The sequence below is a fragment of the Oryzias melastigma genome, linkage group LG3 (assembly GCF_002922805.2).
Source record: "Oryzias melastigma strain HK-1 linkage group LG3, ASM292280v2, whole genome shotgun sequence".
NCBI lineage: Eukaryota > Metazoa > Chordata > Actinopteri > Beloniformes > Adrianichthyidae > Oryzias > Oryzias melastigma.
In genome coordinates, this window is record NC_050514.1 from 28,620,999 (window position 1) to 28,640,894 (window position 19,896).

The following is a 19,896-nucleotide window of genomic DNA, read 5'->3' on the forward strand; positions in this document are numbered from 1 at the left end:
TGTCTTTACTACTTGTATAATTCCTATCATAGCACATCTGTTTTCATTTTTTAATACCCCCCTATTTCATTCTTTTGTTTTATAATTTGGACTACACAGCACTAGCTTTAAATGTGCCTCAACAAAAAAAATGTGACCTTGACACACAAAGAAAGGATGAGAGAAATTTCATCTGATTGTATCTTTTCATCCTTGGAGCAGGAACACACTCATTTTCTAACAAGATTGCATCTTAATTAGATTTTGCTGCTCTGGGGTTTGTCATTTCATCTCATTGATTGCTTTCATTGTTTGGATCTAAAAGTCTTTTTTGAGTTTTGGTCAAAACTCATAGAATTTTTTTTAAACATCCGCTTGTGAAAAAAAAACATACTAATTTTGAAATATTAATAATTAATCCTTGTGGAGTATGTGCACCTGACTGTCCCAGGTGGACTTTGCATTTCATATTTATTGACCGTCCAGCAATGAAAAGGGAAGTTAAGTTCACACAACATGAATCGCATGAGGATCACCTTGGTTCTTCCGGGGAAGGATCTTGTGCAACTCCGTTGGTTTGTGCCGGGCTGTGGCTGGGGCTGTTCTCCGGACTGACATCCTCCTTTGTGCCGGTGGTGGGTGCCAGCTCCATGCAGGCCCTGACACCCTCCCACTGCTGTGCTGCATTTCGAATAGCAAGGCGCCGCTTCTCCTTCATGAAAACAGCGTCCAGACACAGAAAAGGGTTCAAATGACAATGATCATGTAAAGAATTCAACAAGGAAAAAAACTCTCACTGCCATTATATGATTTTTAAAAAAAGTCTCTCATATATTTAATTGAAAACAACAAAATAGGGGTGATTAGAACCATCATTTCTGATTTTTCTTTCTATCTAAAACAGATTTGTATTTTATAGTAAAGGAATATTACATAATGCATTGTAAAGAGGAATCTTTTTTCCTCTCAGTTGCTGTATTTGCCCACTTTATAGGTTCAACAGTGGAATGTGCCACTCCTCAAGTCAGGGGTGAGTCATATGAAGTAATTTCTTGAGAACATTTTGCTCCCATGGCTTTGACATTAGAAGAATCATTCTTAAGAGCTGGGGATTATCTGGTAATAGATTACTGATGAACAGTGGCCTCAGCAAAGAGCAGCTCCACACAAGACTGAATACATGACCACAAATGTTCAAATGTAAAGTGAGGCTGAAAAAGTACTTGTCAGTCAACAATTTTGCAAGTTATTCCACTTCAGAAGATGAGAGAGGTCTGGAGTATTCATCATAGAAAATTACAACAGTGAGAGAGAGAATGTAAAAAATAATCCACAAAATCACATTGTTTGATTTTAAGGAAGTCATTTGTATATTGGTGCAGAAAATAAGTATATTTATCTACAAATAAACAAGAAAAGAGTTGTCAAAGAACACCAGGGACAAGATTGAAGACATGACAACTGTTGGAGGAATTATTGGAAAATTGAAGAAATACAAGATCACTGACAATCTCCCTCTTGGAGCTCCATGCAGGATCTAACCTGGTGGAGTACAAATGATCAGAGAAGAAACAAAACAGATTTACAGGGGAACTAGTCAATGACCTAAAGAGAGCTTGGACCACAGTAACAAAGGTTCAATAACTGCAGAGCTCCAAAGGTCCCCCTGCTTAAACCAGCACATGTGAAGGCCCGTCTAAAGTTAGCCAGGGATCGTCTGGAGGATTGGGAGAATGCCATGTGGTCAGATGAGACCAAACTGGAACTCTTTTGTATAAAAGTCTTTGTTGCTCAGTGACAGCCCCAAAACATCGTTGCTGTTGAGGAGATCTGCATGGAAGACTGGACCAAAAAAAAGGAGCTACAGCGAAAACCTCATGAAGAGCCAAAGGAAAGGTTTGACCTCTGTCATCATCAACCAGGGTTACATTACAAAGTGTTGAGATGCACTTTTGTTACTGACTAACTGCTTATTTTTCTGTACCATTATTCAAAAATCCTACAATGTCATTTCCTAAATTCTCTTTTATATTGTGTCTCAGCTGAACCTATAATGAACATTACAGATCTCTCGTCTTTTTTTAATGGGACAACTTACAGAATCAAATACTGACAGATACTTTTCTGTGCTCCAATTTACATGTTACAAATATTTAAATATCTCCAACAATTGTGATAATTTTGAAACAGTGACCCTCTAAACTTCAATTAGTCAAATTTATCATTTATGATGAGAATGTAAAGTTAATAAAAGAAACAATATATGTATTCAAAATATAGTTTTAATTAGATATTAACAAGTATGGAAAAATGAACCACAACAAAAGCTAATATATCTGGAAATTTGGTAGAGTAGAGATTTGTGTAAATTAATTTGCTGATGGATGAATGACAAAACATCAAAATGAAAAAAACAGTGACAAAAAATGTTGATGTATAATGGCACACTCTGATGAAGCAACTTGAATGAGTGAAGATTTTAAGCCCAGAAGACTTCACCTGAAGTTAATGTCACCTGGTTAAACAAAAACCTTCAGTAAACATATAACAGAACAGAACAGGACTAATATAGTATTATATGAGTTTTAGTTTTACAAAAACGGCTCCAAGTTTCAGCTCCAAAAAGCCAATCCAGTCCTTAAAGTGAATATTTTTTCGTCTTGTATCTAAAGCTGAGCTTTGAGGATGTGAAGCTGCTTTGTACTGATCTCCTGCCACCAAAGCAGGCAGATAAAGACAATCGTAGAAAAGAAGATCACAAAGTACCTTATGAATAGTCTGCTTGTGGCTCTTCTCCTTTTTTTCCTCCTCTTTCCGAGCTTGTACACCTGCCATGCGCCGATCCTCGTCCTGAAAAGGATGGATGGTGCAATCAGAGTGTTGCTCCATTCAGGAGTTCTGAATTATTCAGAAGAGAGCGAGAGGGGGGCACAAAGGGTGGTGTCTGGAACAGTCGTTTCTGCATCAGGCGGCAACCGCTGCTGAGGCTGAGACCGTCTCCCATCAACCAACTGGATAATCTGTCTGATTTTAGTCTCAGATAAACGGAGCCCAGCTGTTGTGGAAAGCCAAAACTCCCAGAATGCAGTGCTGCCAACACAATCTGAGAGTGCGGGCTAATGACAGAGGGATATTCAAACGTCTGTGGCAAGCTAGCCCTGCTTCGGCTTTACAGAGAAGCACAACAGAGTCTCTGTCATGGAGGAGACAGTCCCAGTTTGCTCGTTGAGACACAAAGCAGAAAAGTGACTTTCACTTAAAAAGGTGCTTCTGTAAATATAAAGAGCGAGTGTGGCGGGTGAATGTGGCTCGTTAATATTTTACGAGTTTATGTTTAAAGTTGAAGGTATCTAATGTGTTTTTAACATCTGAAACTGACTCTTCTCAAAACAGAGACATTTAAGCAGCCTTTTTTAAGAATTTAAAATTTTATGCTTAAACACAAAATCGTTAACATACTGTGACTTTTCAATTGTTAACACGATCAACATGATTCCAGCAGATTCGGCCCTCCAGGTGATTCTATCCGGCCCTCCGGATCATTTTATTTTATTGTTATGAATGGCCCGATGTTATCTTGTGCTTATTTTTTGACTTGTATAATTTTGACAAAACAAACCTTTATGGAGGGTAAAATATTGATAGTTATTTAAAGTTTAAATTGATTTATTCTGAAATAATATTCCGACCTGTTTTTATTATTCATATTAAGTTAAAAATTTTAAGAGTTTTTAAAGTTTTAAAACTTACCATTCTGCTAGCTTTTTGGACTATTTTGGCATTTACTAAGATTTTCTTAGGCTATTTTAGAGTTTATCTAATATTTCAGCTACATTCTAGCTTTTTTTTTTAGGCTAATTTGACATTCAGCTAATATTTTAGCTGGCTGTCAATTTCAGCATCTTCCGCTATCAGCACCAGCTTCTTCAGAGGCCATATTCACAGGTAATGCTACTTATCCATTTCATAATTATGTTTAAAAGTTACGTTTTTAAAGTTTTAAAAATGTAGTTTCAGTGTGTTCAGTAAATGTTTATCCTGTTCAGCCTTGATCTGGATTTTAGCCCCTTGTGCGATTAAGTATGACCCCCCTGCATTAAATGTTAGCATCAAGCTAGCAGACTTTACCTTTATGTACTAAATTGTTCTCTATTTTTATGAGTTGATTATTGATCTATTAAGTTTAAATTGAATCAAATCAATCGATTTTATCAACCCAGAGCTGATACAACATAGAGCTTTAAAATCCTCAGTGTGTAAAGCATTTGGTAAGTTATCATCTGCACTGAGACTACAAGTCAATATGTCATCTGAGGATTTAATACCATAGAAAAAAAGTGGGTTATTTCTAACAAGTTCAAGGAAAGGTCATTTAGATCACGGCTAATAGGCAGACGGGAAACCCTAAAGCAACAGCCTCCTTTCTGCAAAACTAAGGATTACAAGTGATCCTGAATCCCGAACACAGTTCCCTAAATCTCACAGGGGAGAAATGGTTGATTTAGTGCAAGAAGGGTTTTTGAGTGTGTTTCAGAGTATGTTTTTTTCTTACAGTTTCAGAGATATGTTTTGAGGGCAAGGTGTGTGGTGCTCGCGGATTCCTCTGGAGTACAAGCTCAGACCTGGGCGCTTTTTGCTTGGCGGCTTCTAAAAGCACGCTGATATTTTACTGTAGCACATTGCTGGCACACCACAGACTTGAAATGAGAAGAGTAAATGCTGTTTAATGGTTGTCTATGGTCACAGGTTTCGTTATGGCTGATGGGGAAGTGCAGAATGTGTTAGTCTACTAGTCTAATCAGCAAAAACAAACAACTGGACACCTTATTTTAGAGTAGACTTCAATCACGAAATTACCCATGATGCAATGAGTTATTTGTAGTCACACAGATTTGTCTTACTGTGACGCGCTTCATGTCCAGCTGTCTCAGATGAAGCACACAGCGCAGGACAGCCTGCTTGTACCATGTCTCCAGGGCTACAGGATTCCCATCCAGGGTGAGCTCAGAAAGGGAGTGAGACCTTCCAAGGCAGGCTAGCTGATCAAATCTAGAATATAAGGAGAGTTTTTGATTTAAAGAAATGTTTGACTTTAGATCTCATTAATAAAAATACAGCTACAGGAGAAAATATGTGAACCCTTTGGAATTACTTGGTTTTATGCATAAACTAAACAAATGACTGTGTTCAATAAAAATGTAAATTGGTGTGATTAAAGCAGGCAATTTTTTTCTCCACTGTTATGATTTACATTGAGATAAAAAAATAAAAAAAAAACATGATGTGTCTATTTTGTACAGAAATTGAGGTAATCCTAAAGGGTTCACATACTTTCTCTTGGAACTTTACATTACTGAACTTAGCTCTTGCAGTGAGTGACATTTATAATACAAATTTATGTTCACTTGAGCAGCAATTATCTGATCTTTGAAAGTAGCCTTGATTAATAATTTCCTTGAACAATTTGCCTAGACTGTGACTTCAAGTCTGATGTATGTTTTGATGCTGCAGTGAGAACTAGAGCAGGTACAGCCAGGAGTAAAGATGGAGAAAGAACTGTTCTTTTTGATCCTCTTCTGCAATACATCCCCTTTGTACATATCAGCTCCATAAATAGCAGAGCTCTGCTACTCTCTTTCCAAACTGTGGAGCTGACTTCCTCCTGATATTTACTTCTCTCCCTCTCTGCTCCCTTTGTTCATTTTCTGCTGGGATAAGTGAGAACTGTTTTTGTTTGCAGCAAAGACAGAACTCGAGTCCAACTGGAGTTGGTTGCCAACCCAATATTTTCTCAAAAGCCAAATCCCGTAATGAAAGCAGCTGCAAGTGTTCAAGAATATTACTTAGCAGACGGTAAAGGTCAAATAAGAAGCGACTCACTCACAGTTCTGCTTTGTTTCTGATTAATAAAGCATCAGCCTTTATTTAAGGAGGTTTACATAAAATATGATTCATAAATACTAATATAAATTAGATTTAAAACAGTAATTGTCTAATTCTTTCTGCTGAATGAGGCGGCACACCAAACTGATGAGGGTGCTTTCCAAATCTACCTAGCAACAAGATCATTCTTTCCAATTGACACTTTAAAATGAGTTCAACTATTTCTAATAACTTTAAAAAAATGGATTAATTATTTTAAATAAATACGTTAGAATGTTTCATTGAGAAAATATCACATATAGTGATAATTTATACTGAAGTTTAGAAGTAAAGTCACATTATTTATGTCCCCCTACAGTCCTGTTTTTGTTGGTGCCTTAGATCCTGAATTAAGTAGACAATTCGGTGGCACAAAATGTCAGATCAGGTCTGTCACAAAAGGTGCTCATGGACAAGAAGATCGTCCCACCCTGACGCCCTGCAGGTTTATTCCGTGACAATAAATATCTTTACAGTCAAAACGGAAATAAAAAACACTAAACAAATAGAAACCAATACAGGAAAAAGAGCTCACAAAGGGGGAAATATTTAAACTGAAGCATATGTGTAATGCTAATACATGTATTCTTATGTATAAAGTGTGTTTTTTAAATACCTCTTCTCATAATGCAGCTATTAAATATATTTAGAGAATTTAACACAAATATTTCAGAGAGCTCCACGTCGAAGTTAAAAATAAAGAATCTAAGTTGTGTTTTTTTTGCTTCCAAAGTTGACAAATACAAAGTGTGTAGATGTGAGTGTTTGTTATCTTTGCCTGCAGAGGCAGAGCTGGCAGCGTGGCACTGTCCGGCCACCATTCCCATCCCTGCCCTGTGGGAAGGAGGGAGTTAAGCAGTCTTACCTGATGATGTTGTTGCAGCTGAGAAAGAGACGCTGCAAGCAGGGCAGGCGGTCCAGCTCAGTCTACAAAGAGAGAAGGACAGAGGCAAAACGGAGAGATGGGTGGATGTGGAGAAGGGGAGATGCTCTGGAAAGGGGCACCGCATCGTCACAGCTCTGTATCCTTCTCCATTCCCTCAGTCACCTTGCAGCTCTCTGCTCCTGCATTCAGCATCTCCATCCTCTCTGCGCATGCACACACTCGCATGGAGCATGCTGCCCCTGTCTGCACATGGGGAGGAGGGGCGGCGCAGAGAGAGAAAATGAGAGAGCTCGAAGAGAACGGGAGAGGGAAGGGAGAGCAGAAAGTGTGCTGCGCTAATGCAGTGATCCTCTGCTGCAGGATGCTAACTTGAAATGCTAACGAAAACAGCAGCACAAACAGTGAGCAGGCAGCAACACTACTGCACTTCCTCATACCAGAACAGCAGCAAGGGGAAAAAAAACGTTAAAACTGACTGGATGGGGGTGCTTATTTGACCAACAGGCATGCTATTTTTTTCCCCCAAAAAAATCAATGTGGACTTTAGTAAAGGGTGGGGTGACGAGCAGCAGCTGGCCAGCTGAACAAGCAGGGACAAAGGCAATGTCATTACCACGGCGACTAATCAGATTTCAAAGTGGGGGCATATTATGTTCAGCTGCATCAAAATCTGACTTGTGTGCATAGCAAGTGCTGCACATGCTGGAGGCAGTGAGGACATTCCCAGCAGCAGTCTGAATGAGCTGTGTCAGCGCCCACCCCATAAAGCAGCAGCCAACGCCTCCCATCCTCCTTCATCTTTGCTGCCTCTGACTTTTTAAACCGGCCTGGCTCTCAGCTCCTCTGCAGAGCACGCAACAATGAAGCTGAGTCACTGTTTACTTTGAAAATCTACTGGGATTTCATAAAGTAAAACAATATTCCAAAAAAAGATTTGTGCCACCAATTAAACTGTTGATACAAGAAAACGCACAAAGAAAAGAGATTCATGTAAATTGAATTTAGTATCTAAACTATATTTGGGAAGGCTGTTTAAACAAAGATTTTATGTCTCTAAAACTATAATCCACGCATGATGCAATGCGTTTGATCAATGTGTTTGATCTAATCAGAAACATCTAAGCTTCAGGTGTGGAAGCACACAAACAGGGACTGTCTGCAGCTCATACACCAAATTTCAGGTCAACATGTCATCAAAAGAAGTTTTGAAGATCTTGGAAGCAGGGATGATCTAGGTCCGTATCATTGACTGTATATAGCCTTGTTTCCACTGAGTGGCCTGGTATGGAACGGTAAGGAGTGATGCGGCACAGTCCAGTTAATTCTAGTGAGCGTCTTCACTGAGTTAAGCCTCACTCCCACTGAGCGGTTTGTTTTCACCGCTAGCGTGTCATTGTAGTGCAACAACTAGAAAAGCAACAACAATGAACCTGTGTCCAAATTCTTTCCCTACTCACTATATTGTGTGATCACCTTTTTGTAGTGCTGTCCGAGAAGTTTCCAAGAAGTCTTTGCGAAAAACTAGCATGCATTGATGCTCATTACACTAGTGAATATAGACCACAATGCATTAGGGTGGAACAATTCTTGCGATAAAGACATGTTTAAGTGTAAATTTTTAATAAACCATCCACATTTTCATCATCACAACACAGAGGAGTCACAGATAGGCGTTGTGAAATGTTTGTATTGATGTCCTGTCCTATCCGGCGTTTAGCAAAACGAAAGTATAGTAGTGAGCATGGTAACCGAAAACCAGCAGGCACCACGTACTTTTATTGAGGCATCTGATTGGCCAGTTTATGACTTGAATAATTTTCACTCGAGAAAAAAAATCTTCTAAAAACTTGTATTAAAAATTTTAAAAAGAAAGGTATTAGTGTAAGAATTGTTACTCTGATAAATATAATGACTGTGTATTTCTCTCTAGAAGTCAATGAGATGTTGGCGGGTACTCAGTCCAGTTCTCACATACAGTCAATGGTCTATATACATATTGTGTAATATAACAGTAAGTGGCTTAGGTATAACTGCAATGTTTGATTTTTACATTGAACACAGTTGAAGAGTAAAATGTAGATTTAGTTTGAGAACAGCTTTTAAAAAAAAAAAAAAAAATTGAACACTTTGGGGAAAACGCGTGTACAAAAAAGAAAATCTACTTTAATTTATCTTTTATCTATTGATTATGAATTTTCTGTTACTTCGACTAAAATGCTACATATGTAACAGAATACAGTATAAATTTAACCCTTTAACACCTGAGGCATCACCAGTGAAGCTTAAACACAAAATGTTTAACACACTGTAACTTTTCAACTGTTAACACGATAATTCCAGCAGATTTTGAAGGAGAAAAGCGGCTCGTCGAGCCGCTTTTCTCCTTCAAAATCTGCTGGAATTATCGTGCTTATGGTTGAAAAATTACAGTAAATCAAAGAACATAAACACTGGAGCTTCGATGTTAAAGGGGAGCAACATTGCTTTAACTTACAAGTCATCCTTTTACTGTAAACCAGCACTGACTGCCTTCCACTTTCATCCATGTATGGATACTGGTGAAGCACCAACCACTGCACACTCCCACAGACTAAATATAGCATCCCCGTCTCAGACAGAATGATGTCACCACTGAGCCGATGAGCCGCACAACAATCACCCACCAATGTGGCTCCTCTTTCAGGCAACCTGATCGATCAGAACCAATCAGCTGAGAGGATTTATGAGGATGCACACATCTGGGCTGCAGTGTGCAGTGTGCATTCCTGCGGTTGTGCATTCACTCAAGTGTCCGCGCCTTCACATTCCCGTCTCCGCTCCCCTCTCTCCCTGACAGCTTGCGTGTCTTGATTTTTCACACTTAATCTGAGCGATGGCAGAGGAGTTACTCCACGAGTGCAGAGAAACGTCTCAGTGAAACGATCTGTGTTGCGTGTAACAACGCAGAATTCAAAAGCGCACGGGAGCTGTTCCAGCACGTACGGGTACACGTGGATGATGATGAGTTTTCTGAGCGCTTAGGGTGTTGAGGTTCTTCTGGCAGTTCTCTCAATGAAGGAATCTCAGTGGGATAACAGAAAGAAAACAAGTGACTCTGAGAGTGTGTGCTGAAACTGCAGATTCTTGGGTGACAGAGGTCAAATATATAATTATTTTTTTATGTTTTCTTCTTTTATAAAATCTTGAATGTCATTGTTATTAAACATTTTTCTGATTTTAAATCACATAAATTACACCTTGACTGGAGATATAACTGATTCCTGTTTGATCAGGGGTCTACAACTTGAGGCTCCAGAGCATAATGGACCTCCATTGTGGTCCTTTGGCTATGAAAAAATGCTCAAAATTTAAATAAAAATGAGTTAATATTTTTTGGATTTTGGATAATTTAGTTTAGTCATTTATATTTAGATTTTTAGAATATCAGATGAAAGAAAAATTATGGTAAAAGATTTAAATTAGTGGTTTATTGTTGTTTTCCTTTATACTAAATTAGTATTTTTTTTATTTAGATTCTACTTAATGTTAGCAAAACTCAAAATGAGACAAAAGATGAAAAGCTCAACGAAAAATTACAGAAAATGCCATGTTTGACTTGGCTTTCTTAGATGTGTCAAAAATAAATAAACTTAAAATGATTAATTATGGAAACATAAAAAGCTTTAAATTCAAGTAACGCAATATTTAAAAGTTTCATTTGTAAATAAATGGCTTAATGGCCACAAAAACATAAATAAAGTGTATTTGTCTAAACATTGAGGTGAGACTTTGTGGCTCGTTGGGTTTTGGTCACTAAGTGGTCCAAATGGATCTTTTAGCGCTAAAGGTTACAGAGCTCTGCGTTAGATGATCCTTTTTTAAGTCGCTGACATGACTTGAGTTTCTTAATCCCTATAAATATTTCAGATTACAACTTCTGACTAATATGTTAAACAGAAAAAACACTTTCAGAATAAATGTATCCAAAAACCAATACCAAATATACGTTGAATGCGAGAATGTTTGAATGCAGATGAATTCATGGTGGAGAAGAGTTTTTTATTTTACTTTTTTTTTAATGAAGCTTGTTTGCTTAAAGGTAATTTTGTGCTTTACATGTTTCATCATTTTCATGCTCATAACTTTTCTTCACAAAATAAGTCATTGTTTAATTATGGCCTTAGACTAAATCTAAGACTAAGTCTTTGTGGTTTAGCTAATGTTTCTGAGCACACAGATTTATGCTGTCTGTTTACTTCTAGTTTATTTGTTGACAGGTGTCTTAATTCTTTTTAGGAAGTGAACCTCGGGTGTTTTGATGTATCTTAGAGCAGAGATATGTCTGAGCGTTTGATCAAACAGTTTTGTTTACCCGATCGGATCATGATAAAAAATATTTTGGACAAAAACTTAAAAAATCTGCAACTTTGTGAATTATTTACAGACCTTGTTATATTATTAACAAGTTAAAATAAACAGCAAATTTAGATTTCTAAGTTTGTAGTTTCAACTTAATTTACAGAAACTCTGTTTAATGACAGGAAAGTGTAAAGAATTCCAATGGATTCTATCATTTAAAATCTCAATGACGGAAATAGCAGCTCAAAGATTATTGGCTGACAGGTGTAGATGTCAGGATTAGCCATAAAGAGTTTGGAATTAGCTCGGATTTGGGTACAAACTCAACCATGGATTGAAAATTAGAAATTTCAAAAATGAAAAACCTCCAAAGATCTTAGACTTGTAAGTAATTTCGTATATTTCTTCAGATTTGTTGCTGAATAAATCACTCATACTTATGCAAAAATGTTTTTTACTTTACACATTACATAAAAAATTAAATGAATGATTTGTGCAGACATTTAGTTAATTTTGTTCTGATTGTTTTGCGTTCTTGTAGAGCAGAAGTGTTTATATTTTTGTTTGCTGGATTGAATCTTTCATGTTATTTTTTTGTTTTAACTTGATTGTTGTTTCCATTTAACATTAAAGTTTGACAACAGAAAACCTGAAAAGTGTGTTAAAAGTTGACCTTGTTTCATTATTTTATGCTCAACTACTTTTTTTTTGCGCTTGTGCCTGGATTATTTTTAGCATTTATATATAAAATCAGAAACGCAAACCGTAGAAATCAACAAATACCTGAACTTTTGATTGTAACAGGGACAGAGTTGGAGCTTTTTTTTTTTTTTTTTTAGCAATTTGCAAAGTTGTAAAACTCTTTCTGATAAACAAACTCACAAAGCTTTATTCTTGCATGAACCGCATGAATGAACCAGAAGAAAATCATTAAATCTGTTCTGGACTTTCTGCTGATCCAAAACATCCTGTTTGGTCCGCCTTCCGCTTTCTAAAAAGCAAAAGCAGGAACACCTGGATGTGCTTATTTACCTCGTGTCTCACAGAAACACTTGGCAGCAAAGACAGTTAATGACAGAGACTAGACAGACTGCTGGTGGGTTGTGTTTTCCCTCTCCTGCTTATCAAATAGAACTTTACATCTAATAATTAGGAGCTCATAGCTTGCAGGCAGGGGACAGAGTGAGCGATGGCTACAGCTTTCTGTGTTTTTATTTTCATCCTAAAAACCCAGAGGAATGATTTGAGGGATTTGCATACAAATGAAGTGGTCTGTTTTAGCACACCGTGCTCATTTGAATAAATCAAGACTTTAGAGAATGGAATGTGCTTGTTAAAGAATATCAGTTTCTCCCCTGCGATGGAGACACGGAGCCGGAGGTTAGGACTGAAATGTCATGTCTCCAAGGGTAACACAGACAAGATACATTTCACCACAAGCTTTCGGAAAAACAATTCCTTCTGTGTTGTTTTTGAATCTCATCCCTTGTGACGGTATAATTGCATCATTTGATCCGATCACAGAGAAAAAAAAGAGAACTCTGTCAGCAAAAGGCAAAGAAAACTAAAAACTGAACATTATTTTTGGCAACAGAAGAACTGTAAGTACCTAGTGTGTAGTTAGAACTTGAATGATAACTGTTAACTGAGTGTTTTTTGCATTAAAAACTCATTTTTTTGGTCTACTTTATTCCCAGTGGTCTTTTAATTATGATTATGCTAGTAATCATAATTACTAGAACATTTTCTACAATCCGCTTCAGAAATTCACCTCTGAGTTGTGGGTGGGACTGTAGACACGGAGCACCCCGCCTCCTCTTCCCGTTCCTGAAGGCTCTGTTTACTTGCTCTCCCACGAGCTTACAGCCCCTCACATTCCCAATCCAAAATAAGCGATGCATCACAAATAAACTTTTTTGCAAACAGCATTTTTGCATTTGCTCCTAATTTTTAGAATGATTTGATAGTTCAAAAACAAATTTAACCGCCTTAAAATCTGGACGTTGTGAGCAGGTTTCAGACTTCTAGTTCTCTAAAGGATACAGGTTTCTCACCACAGCACAGATGCAGTTGTGCCTCAGGTTAAGTTCAGTCAGAGAGTCGAGGCCCTGGAGATTTTCCAACCTTGAGATGCAGTTTCCTGAGAGGTTCAGTACCTGCAGTTCATCCAGGTGAGAGATGTTTTCTATCCTGCAGATCTGATTGAAAGCAAGATGAGAGACAAAAAGGTTCAAGTCACATAAATAAAAGACGCTGATGATGCAGACCATCATCTCAAATAACACATTTTCAGCCATTCAATGTCCATCAAGCCGTGACTCCCATCTGAGTCTCAACATAACAAAAACGTAGCCAGGGGGAAGTCGAAATCATATCCCGTCTGGTCCACCTGTGTGTCTGGAAGATATTATTTGGGAGTGCCGGTGACATTTTACATTCTTCAGAAGAATCCCTGGTGGCTGTAACAGAGAGACGGTGTGTTTCTGTCTTCCAGTGAACACTTCACATGGGAGGCATGAGGGGCAACAAGAGTTCAAGGGTTCTGTCAGAATAAAAGTCTTCCCCAGTGATTAGAAAGATGTTGTGTGCTTTAAGGCTATATGGTAGGAAATAAAAACTGAAAGGATCAATAATGTTGAGGGTAATAGTTCATGCATTTCTTCTGGTAGTAAATTGATTTGATTCCTAGTATTACTGTACTCAGAGGAGATTGTGCCCGAGCATGACCTGGATTTTAATAAAACTAAGAGTACACATCGTCAACGTGTTTTTCATACATTTATTTATTAAGATCTTTGAGAATCTTAAAACCAGCAAATATTAAAAGCTTGCCAAGACTCTTATCTGGAATGTTTAACAGCCAAATTAACTTCAAGAACCAGATTGTTTTTGCAATTCTTCTTTCTAACCGTGTATTTGAGCGAAAATTTCACCCCAGTGAAAGTACATTTTTGGGCATAGTGAATGACATCCCCCAAAAATTATGACATCACAGCAGCAGAAACTATAAAAATAAATAAATGGGGCCAAATCTAGTGTGGCGCTCAAAAAAATATTTCAAAATTCACTAACAAAACTAAAAAAATCATGTCGGGGACACCCAGAGGACGTTTTGAAACTATTATGGGATGGCCACAAGAGCAATGGCTTGGTGGCCATTTTATGGCATAGTGAGAAATTTGGTAATTTTCACATTTTTGTACAGTATTGGAAAACAAACTTGATCGAGCATTCTTCACGACAATTCACACACGACAGTTTAATCTTCAACCACAGCTGAAGTTTTGCTGATCTTTGACCTCAGGAAGAAGCCGCTATCTTGAATTAAATTTTTTAGTAATCCTCTTTAGTACTAGCTATAAATCTAAACTCCTTCTAGGGATTTCAAACCACCACATCATAACTCCTCCAGCTTCACTAGGAAGCTGCTTGGGAACAAATATTTGTAGATTTTGAACGGCATAAGTATGGCAAGTTTGCTAAATTGGCTTTTGTCTATTACCCATAAATCAAATGGTAAGGAAAAACAATATCATTCCAGGTATATTGATATCAATTTAAAACTTTAGTAGCTTTCTTATTTTCATTATTTTAAAGATATTTAACAAAAAGATTAAACTTATTTGAAAAAAAAAAATTAACTATTTTGCAAATGCAAAAAATTACCAAAATTAACTAAGTCATTGAACAAAAATATAATTTTATTTTATTTGTCAATACAACCAAACTGAATATTACAGTACATAAAAAACTGCATTGAATGGTTTGGTGGGAGCCATCTATTTGTATAAGTCTCCCTATGCAAAAATAGTTGATCAAATAACAATCATAAAACAGAAACTTTGAAGTTCCAGAGTCTTGTTCTACATATTTGACATATATTATCTTGAATACTGAACACTAAATGCAGAAATCCAGGGATAAATATAAAAACTGACCTATTTTATTTCGGCAGAAGAGGAAATTACAAAAAAAATGGATCTAATATTACAAGTATCTCTTTTTTAAAAACTTAGGAACAGTTTTTTTTCTTTTTAATTGGTAGAGGAAGTAGTTTAGATGTCAGGGATACTCTTAAAGTGTTATTATTGGACTTTAGATATGGAAAACAGACATTATAAACTAACAAGGATGGGAGTTGAGGTCAAATTAAGGAATTTTGTACCTTTGCTTTGATCAATTGAATTAGATTTGGAGATAAATGACTCTTGACTATTCCATAAATGTGCAATCCAAATGATCTCCTTACTCCTTCATCCTCCCATTGCGACATTTCTCTGGTAAAAGCATAAAAACGGAATGACATGACAGTGAGTCATGTGGAGGGAAAACAGCAAGCAAAAGTCATCTCATTCAAATAAAGAAGAGCGGTCTTGAAAGGTGTACCCGAATAAACCTGACCCCAGTCAAACTTCATCATCCTCACTGACGAGAAACAGGAGGACGTGTGCATGAGGTTAGCAGGACTCTCTAATTGGGTGATTCCCTTTCATCGTCTGACACAGCCTGTGGAGTTACTGTGTCCGGAGGCCATTTAAGTCAGCAGGAAAGCAGCGCGGCATATTAAAGAGATGGTTAATCCACAATGCTGGGTCCAGAAGATTGGAAATAAAAGCTTGATTTGACAGTAAAACACTCAAATGAGATGTTAGCCTCGCTGCACGACGGCGGAGAATGACAGAGATGATGGACCAAAGCAACACAAAGGAAAGAGGAGCGGCAGCTTGTGCTATGTGGGTCAGTTCATAACCTTTTTCCATTATATATATATTATTCAGTTAAATTGCAGCCACACAAAAACAAGATTTAAGGGTCACCTGGTCAGCTGAGAACAATGGATTTATCACCTGCTCCACATTTTATGCCTTAAGTTAACGTTTTCATCCCAATTAGACAAAAAAGTGGTCATGTAAAGAGCAGCCAACAGCAGAAAGAGAGGAAGTCTGAGCAGAGCTGTGGAGGAGCTCTCCGAGGAGGCAGTGTGGGCGGCATGCTGGCAAAACACTAATATGACCCAGGGAAGACTCTCCATTCTCTCTGCTGCTTCCAGGAGCTGCGGAAATTCTCATCTGGCATCATTTGATCTTTGAAGCTTTCACTATAAAGAGTGGAGCTACAGTGGGGAGGCTGAGCGCGCTCCAACAGTAGATTTAAACATAAATGACTAAAAAGAACAATAATGTGTGGCTGCTGGGAGCCAGAGCTGAAAGCGTAGCAACAGTTGAGCCTGTTTGATAAATTAAGCTTAGGTCACTGGAGAAATGATCGTGGGAGTAAACCCAAGCCTGTGAATTCTGACAGTTTTTAATTTTTTTTGCTCTCCATGAGTTCTAAAAAACAAAGAAGTGCTGCAATTTAAGAAACTAATTGCTTAATTTATATCAACATTAAGCCTGATTATCGTATTGTAGGCCAATCGGCTAAGATAAAGGGTTCGGTTTAAGCATGAACAGTGATGCCTCCTGCAGTCATGACACTTGTAGTCAAATGTAGCGAGGAAGGAAAAGCATAAACCAACTCCTGCTGAACCTTGCAGCTTCGTTGTGCTTTAAAACTAACCCTGGTCCTCAAATACTCCAGTCCTACATACTATTTCCCCCTTCGTCTGACTCTCCTGATTCAAATAACTGACTCACTGTCGGGTCTTTGCAGCACTGATGAGCTGCGAACTCGAGGACCGATTTTGGAAAACACTGCTATTAAGTATTGATTGGCACAGCTTAATGCACGCTGCATGTCTAGAGACACTTACATACCTGATTGTCGTGCAAATCCAGGATGTTTAGTCTGGACAAGTTCTCCAGGCAACAAATTTTCTTGATTCTGAAAATTAAAAAAAATATATCATTAAAATGTACTGCAGTATATTTCAATTTTATGAAAAAAGAGAAAACACGTCAGTGTTATTTAAAGAATACAAGTACAACTGAAAATAATGTTTTCAAAATTATATTTCATTCAATGTATATGCTAAAAGACAGACAGATTTAGTGGGAATTATAATACAATTCTAGTTTATGTGTAACTATGACAATTTGAACTTAATATAACGTTCATGACTCGTTGCATCAACCAACCTGTTCCTCCCCAGCAGGAGGACTCTGAGAGATCGAAGAACTTCAATGCCAGACATCTCAGAGATGTAATTGTCATACAGGTTCAATAAAATGAGATGCTGCAGTTGTGATAAATGCTGAATTCTTGTGATCAAGTTACGCTGGAGGTTGAGAAACTGGACTTCATTCGTGGAATCCAGTTGAGGGAATTTTTGCAGAAAGCGCCTGTAGAAGAGAAAGTGCACAAAATGGAACTTTAAAGTTTATATATGAATTTTCTAAATCATAAATTAATCATAAAATATATTTTTTGCTGAGTATGCTTCAAATTGTTGATATGTTTCAGTTTTAACTGCCACAAAATGATAAACATTGACTTTGCCGCCATCTAGTGGTCATTTTAAACATTTTCCAATTTTTTCATGCTCGGATTTCGCAAATATTCCCATTATGCGACACTATTGGTGACCAGTACATTAACAAATACAATTCATAACCGCCGAAACATGAATAATAAAAGAAATAGTACCTGTCTAAGTCAAGTTGGTGACAACTTGGAACAACAGGCAATTGGGTGGAAGAGAAAGCAGCTGCAGTGTTGTTATCATTTCCTAAAGAGACAACAGAGTCTTTAAAAAATAAATCAGAGACAGACAAAATATACTGCATGTATTCAAATTATTATTTTGAGCATACAGAAAATTAATGCAACATGAATTAACTTTATAACATTACAAATATTGTATTTGAAATAAACATGACTTATATTTACACATTTACCCGATGGCTTGTGATTTTTTACAACAAGTTGGCAGTCAGTGGCCCCTTCACTGCAGGTTGGTCTCCTCGATTTCCTTCTTGCTTTATTTACTGCATGTGGAAGGAGGCCAGCACCTGCTAACAGTGCTGCACTCTGTTCAGACAAACCTGCTCTGTCTGCACTGGCAGCTCTGCTCCGGCTCCATGTGTGCAACCTGCTTCCTGCAGAGAATGCTGAACAGTAGAAAAAGTCCTCCATGAATCTTGAAACTCACATTGTAAAAACCGAAAATAACATTACTGTGATGAAAGGGTGAAGGAATAATTTGACATACTTGGTTTCTTCTTTTTCTCAATGTTCATGTTTGTTTTGTGAAAAATTTCAGTCTGTAAAAAAGTAAACACATTCAGAAAGTAACAAACTTGTACACAGTAAATCAAGGGTCTGCAGAATTATTGAGCTTCATTTATTTTTTTAACAAGTATTACATTATTTTAGGAGCTATGAATATTTATTTTTTAAAATCTCCACATACATCTGGTCCCTTTAAGCATTGTACTACAATTTTGGATTTTAAGGAGATCGTTTTTGCAATCGCACATTTTTAATCTCATCAAACATACCAGACTTTTCTTTTTAATTATTCAGATTTTTTTTTACTCTTTATTGATGTTTTAAGATATATTTTTTGGAAACTGGTGCTTAATCATTCACTTGACTATAGTATATATATTGACTATAGTAAAAGATAAAACAAAGGGAGTTCATCAAAAAAGAATTGAATTTGTCATTGTGTAACTACTTCTGTTTAGTACATCTGTTATTATTGGTGTTAGTAGTAGTTGTAACATTTATATATATTTATATATAGTTTATTTTATTGTTTGTATTACTATTACTTTTAAAGTTCATGCACTGTATGTTTGCCTCATCACTCACCATTGTCTGTGCTCTCTCTGGTGCACGTGACTTGACATTTGTGAGGTGTAACTTGCAGCTGTTACCCTATAAGGGAAAAAATTAAATCATAGCAAAATGAGAGCAGACAGTTTTGTTTTTAATTACTATTGTAGTTAATTGTAAATAAATAAATAAACAAATAGATAAATACCGCGAGAATAGGAACGTCCGTCGTATCACTCAAACTGTCGGCGTCTTTTTCAGAGACACACGTCGTCTTTTCTGTCTCCATTCAGCCGAAGTTTGTCAAAGTTTTTTTTAAATCTGTTTTGTTTTCCTATTTAAGTTATTAAATTCCTCTAAAACTATATTTAAGTCAAAGGCATCACATTTATTCTTTATCTCTTCCAAAACCCGATATCTTTCAGTGCTCCAAAGCTACAAACATCGTCGAAGAACCGAACTGTGTTACCATAGTAACCAGTAAGTTAGTACTCCGACCTCCCGTGTTACAAGAAAATCCTTCCGTGTAGAAACTAGATCGTTCACTTTAAAAGAAAGTCCTTGTTTTTGTTTCTTACTTTTTTTGCTTGTTTGTTATTACAATAATAAATGGCCACTTTTATTGCTCTGTTCTTGTTATTTTGTAGCTAGGATGTTATATTTCATTTAATTCATTCCATTTTATATACCCAATCCATAATAAACAAGAGTCAACCATACATAACAAAACAACAGTGTAACACAAGTGAAGGGAGACAAAGACAAGTTAATGAATATCCCCCCTCATCACTATATAGTGCACTATTCAGGGAATTTGGACACAACTTATTCATGCCCCCTTACCAAAACAAAAAAACATAACATTGGCCATTCAGGTCACATGCATCTACATCATTAATTATATGTTTTTAACACAACTTATAATTTTCAATTACTTTTTTTTATAGAGTCTTTTTAAAAACAATTTTTTTTTTGTGAGGTTTTCATTTCAGTCGTCAAAGAATTCCACTCTTTCACTCCTATAAACATAAAAGCTCTTTGGCTTAATGAAG

The 19,896-nt window shown here is 36.9% G+C and overlaps 1 protein-coding gene across 2 annotated transcripts in view; it reads right to left on the bottom strand.

Annotated features, from left to right (window-relative positions):
• LOC112160811 (leucine-rich repeat-containing protein 49) overlaps positions 1-19,336 on the bottom strand; it is a 34,259-nt gene extending 14,923 nt beyond the window's left edge. Inside the window, exons 1-12 of one of the 2 annotated variants that reach the window (XR_002921740.2) lie at positions 19,053-19,336; positions 18,881-18,946; positions 18,276-18,327; positions 17,962-18,174; positions 17,711-17,792; positions 17,203-17,406; positions 16,882-16,948; positions 13,180-13,323; positions 6,767-6,828; positions 4,881-5,028; positions 2,746-2,829; positions 516-691 (exon numbers count right to left, since the gene is read on the bottom strand). Coding sequence is in view for 1 of the 2 variants with exons in the window: in XM_024295630.2 (XP_024151398.1) it covers positions 516-691; positions 2,746-2,829; positions 4,881-5,028; positions 6,767-6,828; positions 13,180-13,323; positions 16,882-16,948; positions 17,203-17,406; positions 17,711-17,792; positions 17,962-18,174; positions 18,276-18,327; positions 18,881-18,946; positions 19,053-19,133 (1,379 nt within the window). In the remaining variant the exon portion in view is untranslated. The remainder of the gene's footprint in view (positions 1-515; positions 692-2,745; positions 2,830-4,880; positions 5,029-6,766; positions 6,829-13,179; positions 13,324-16,881; positions 16,949-17,202; positions 17,407-17,710; positions 17,793-17,961; positions 18,175-18,275; positions 18,328-18,880; positions 18,947-19,052) is intronic. The other variant, XM_024295630.2, reaches the window with a different exon arrangement.
• Positions 19,337-19,896: the final 560 nt, after the last annotated feature.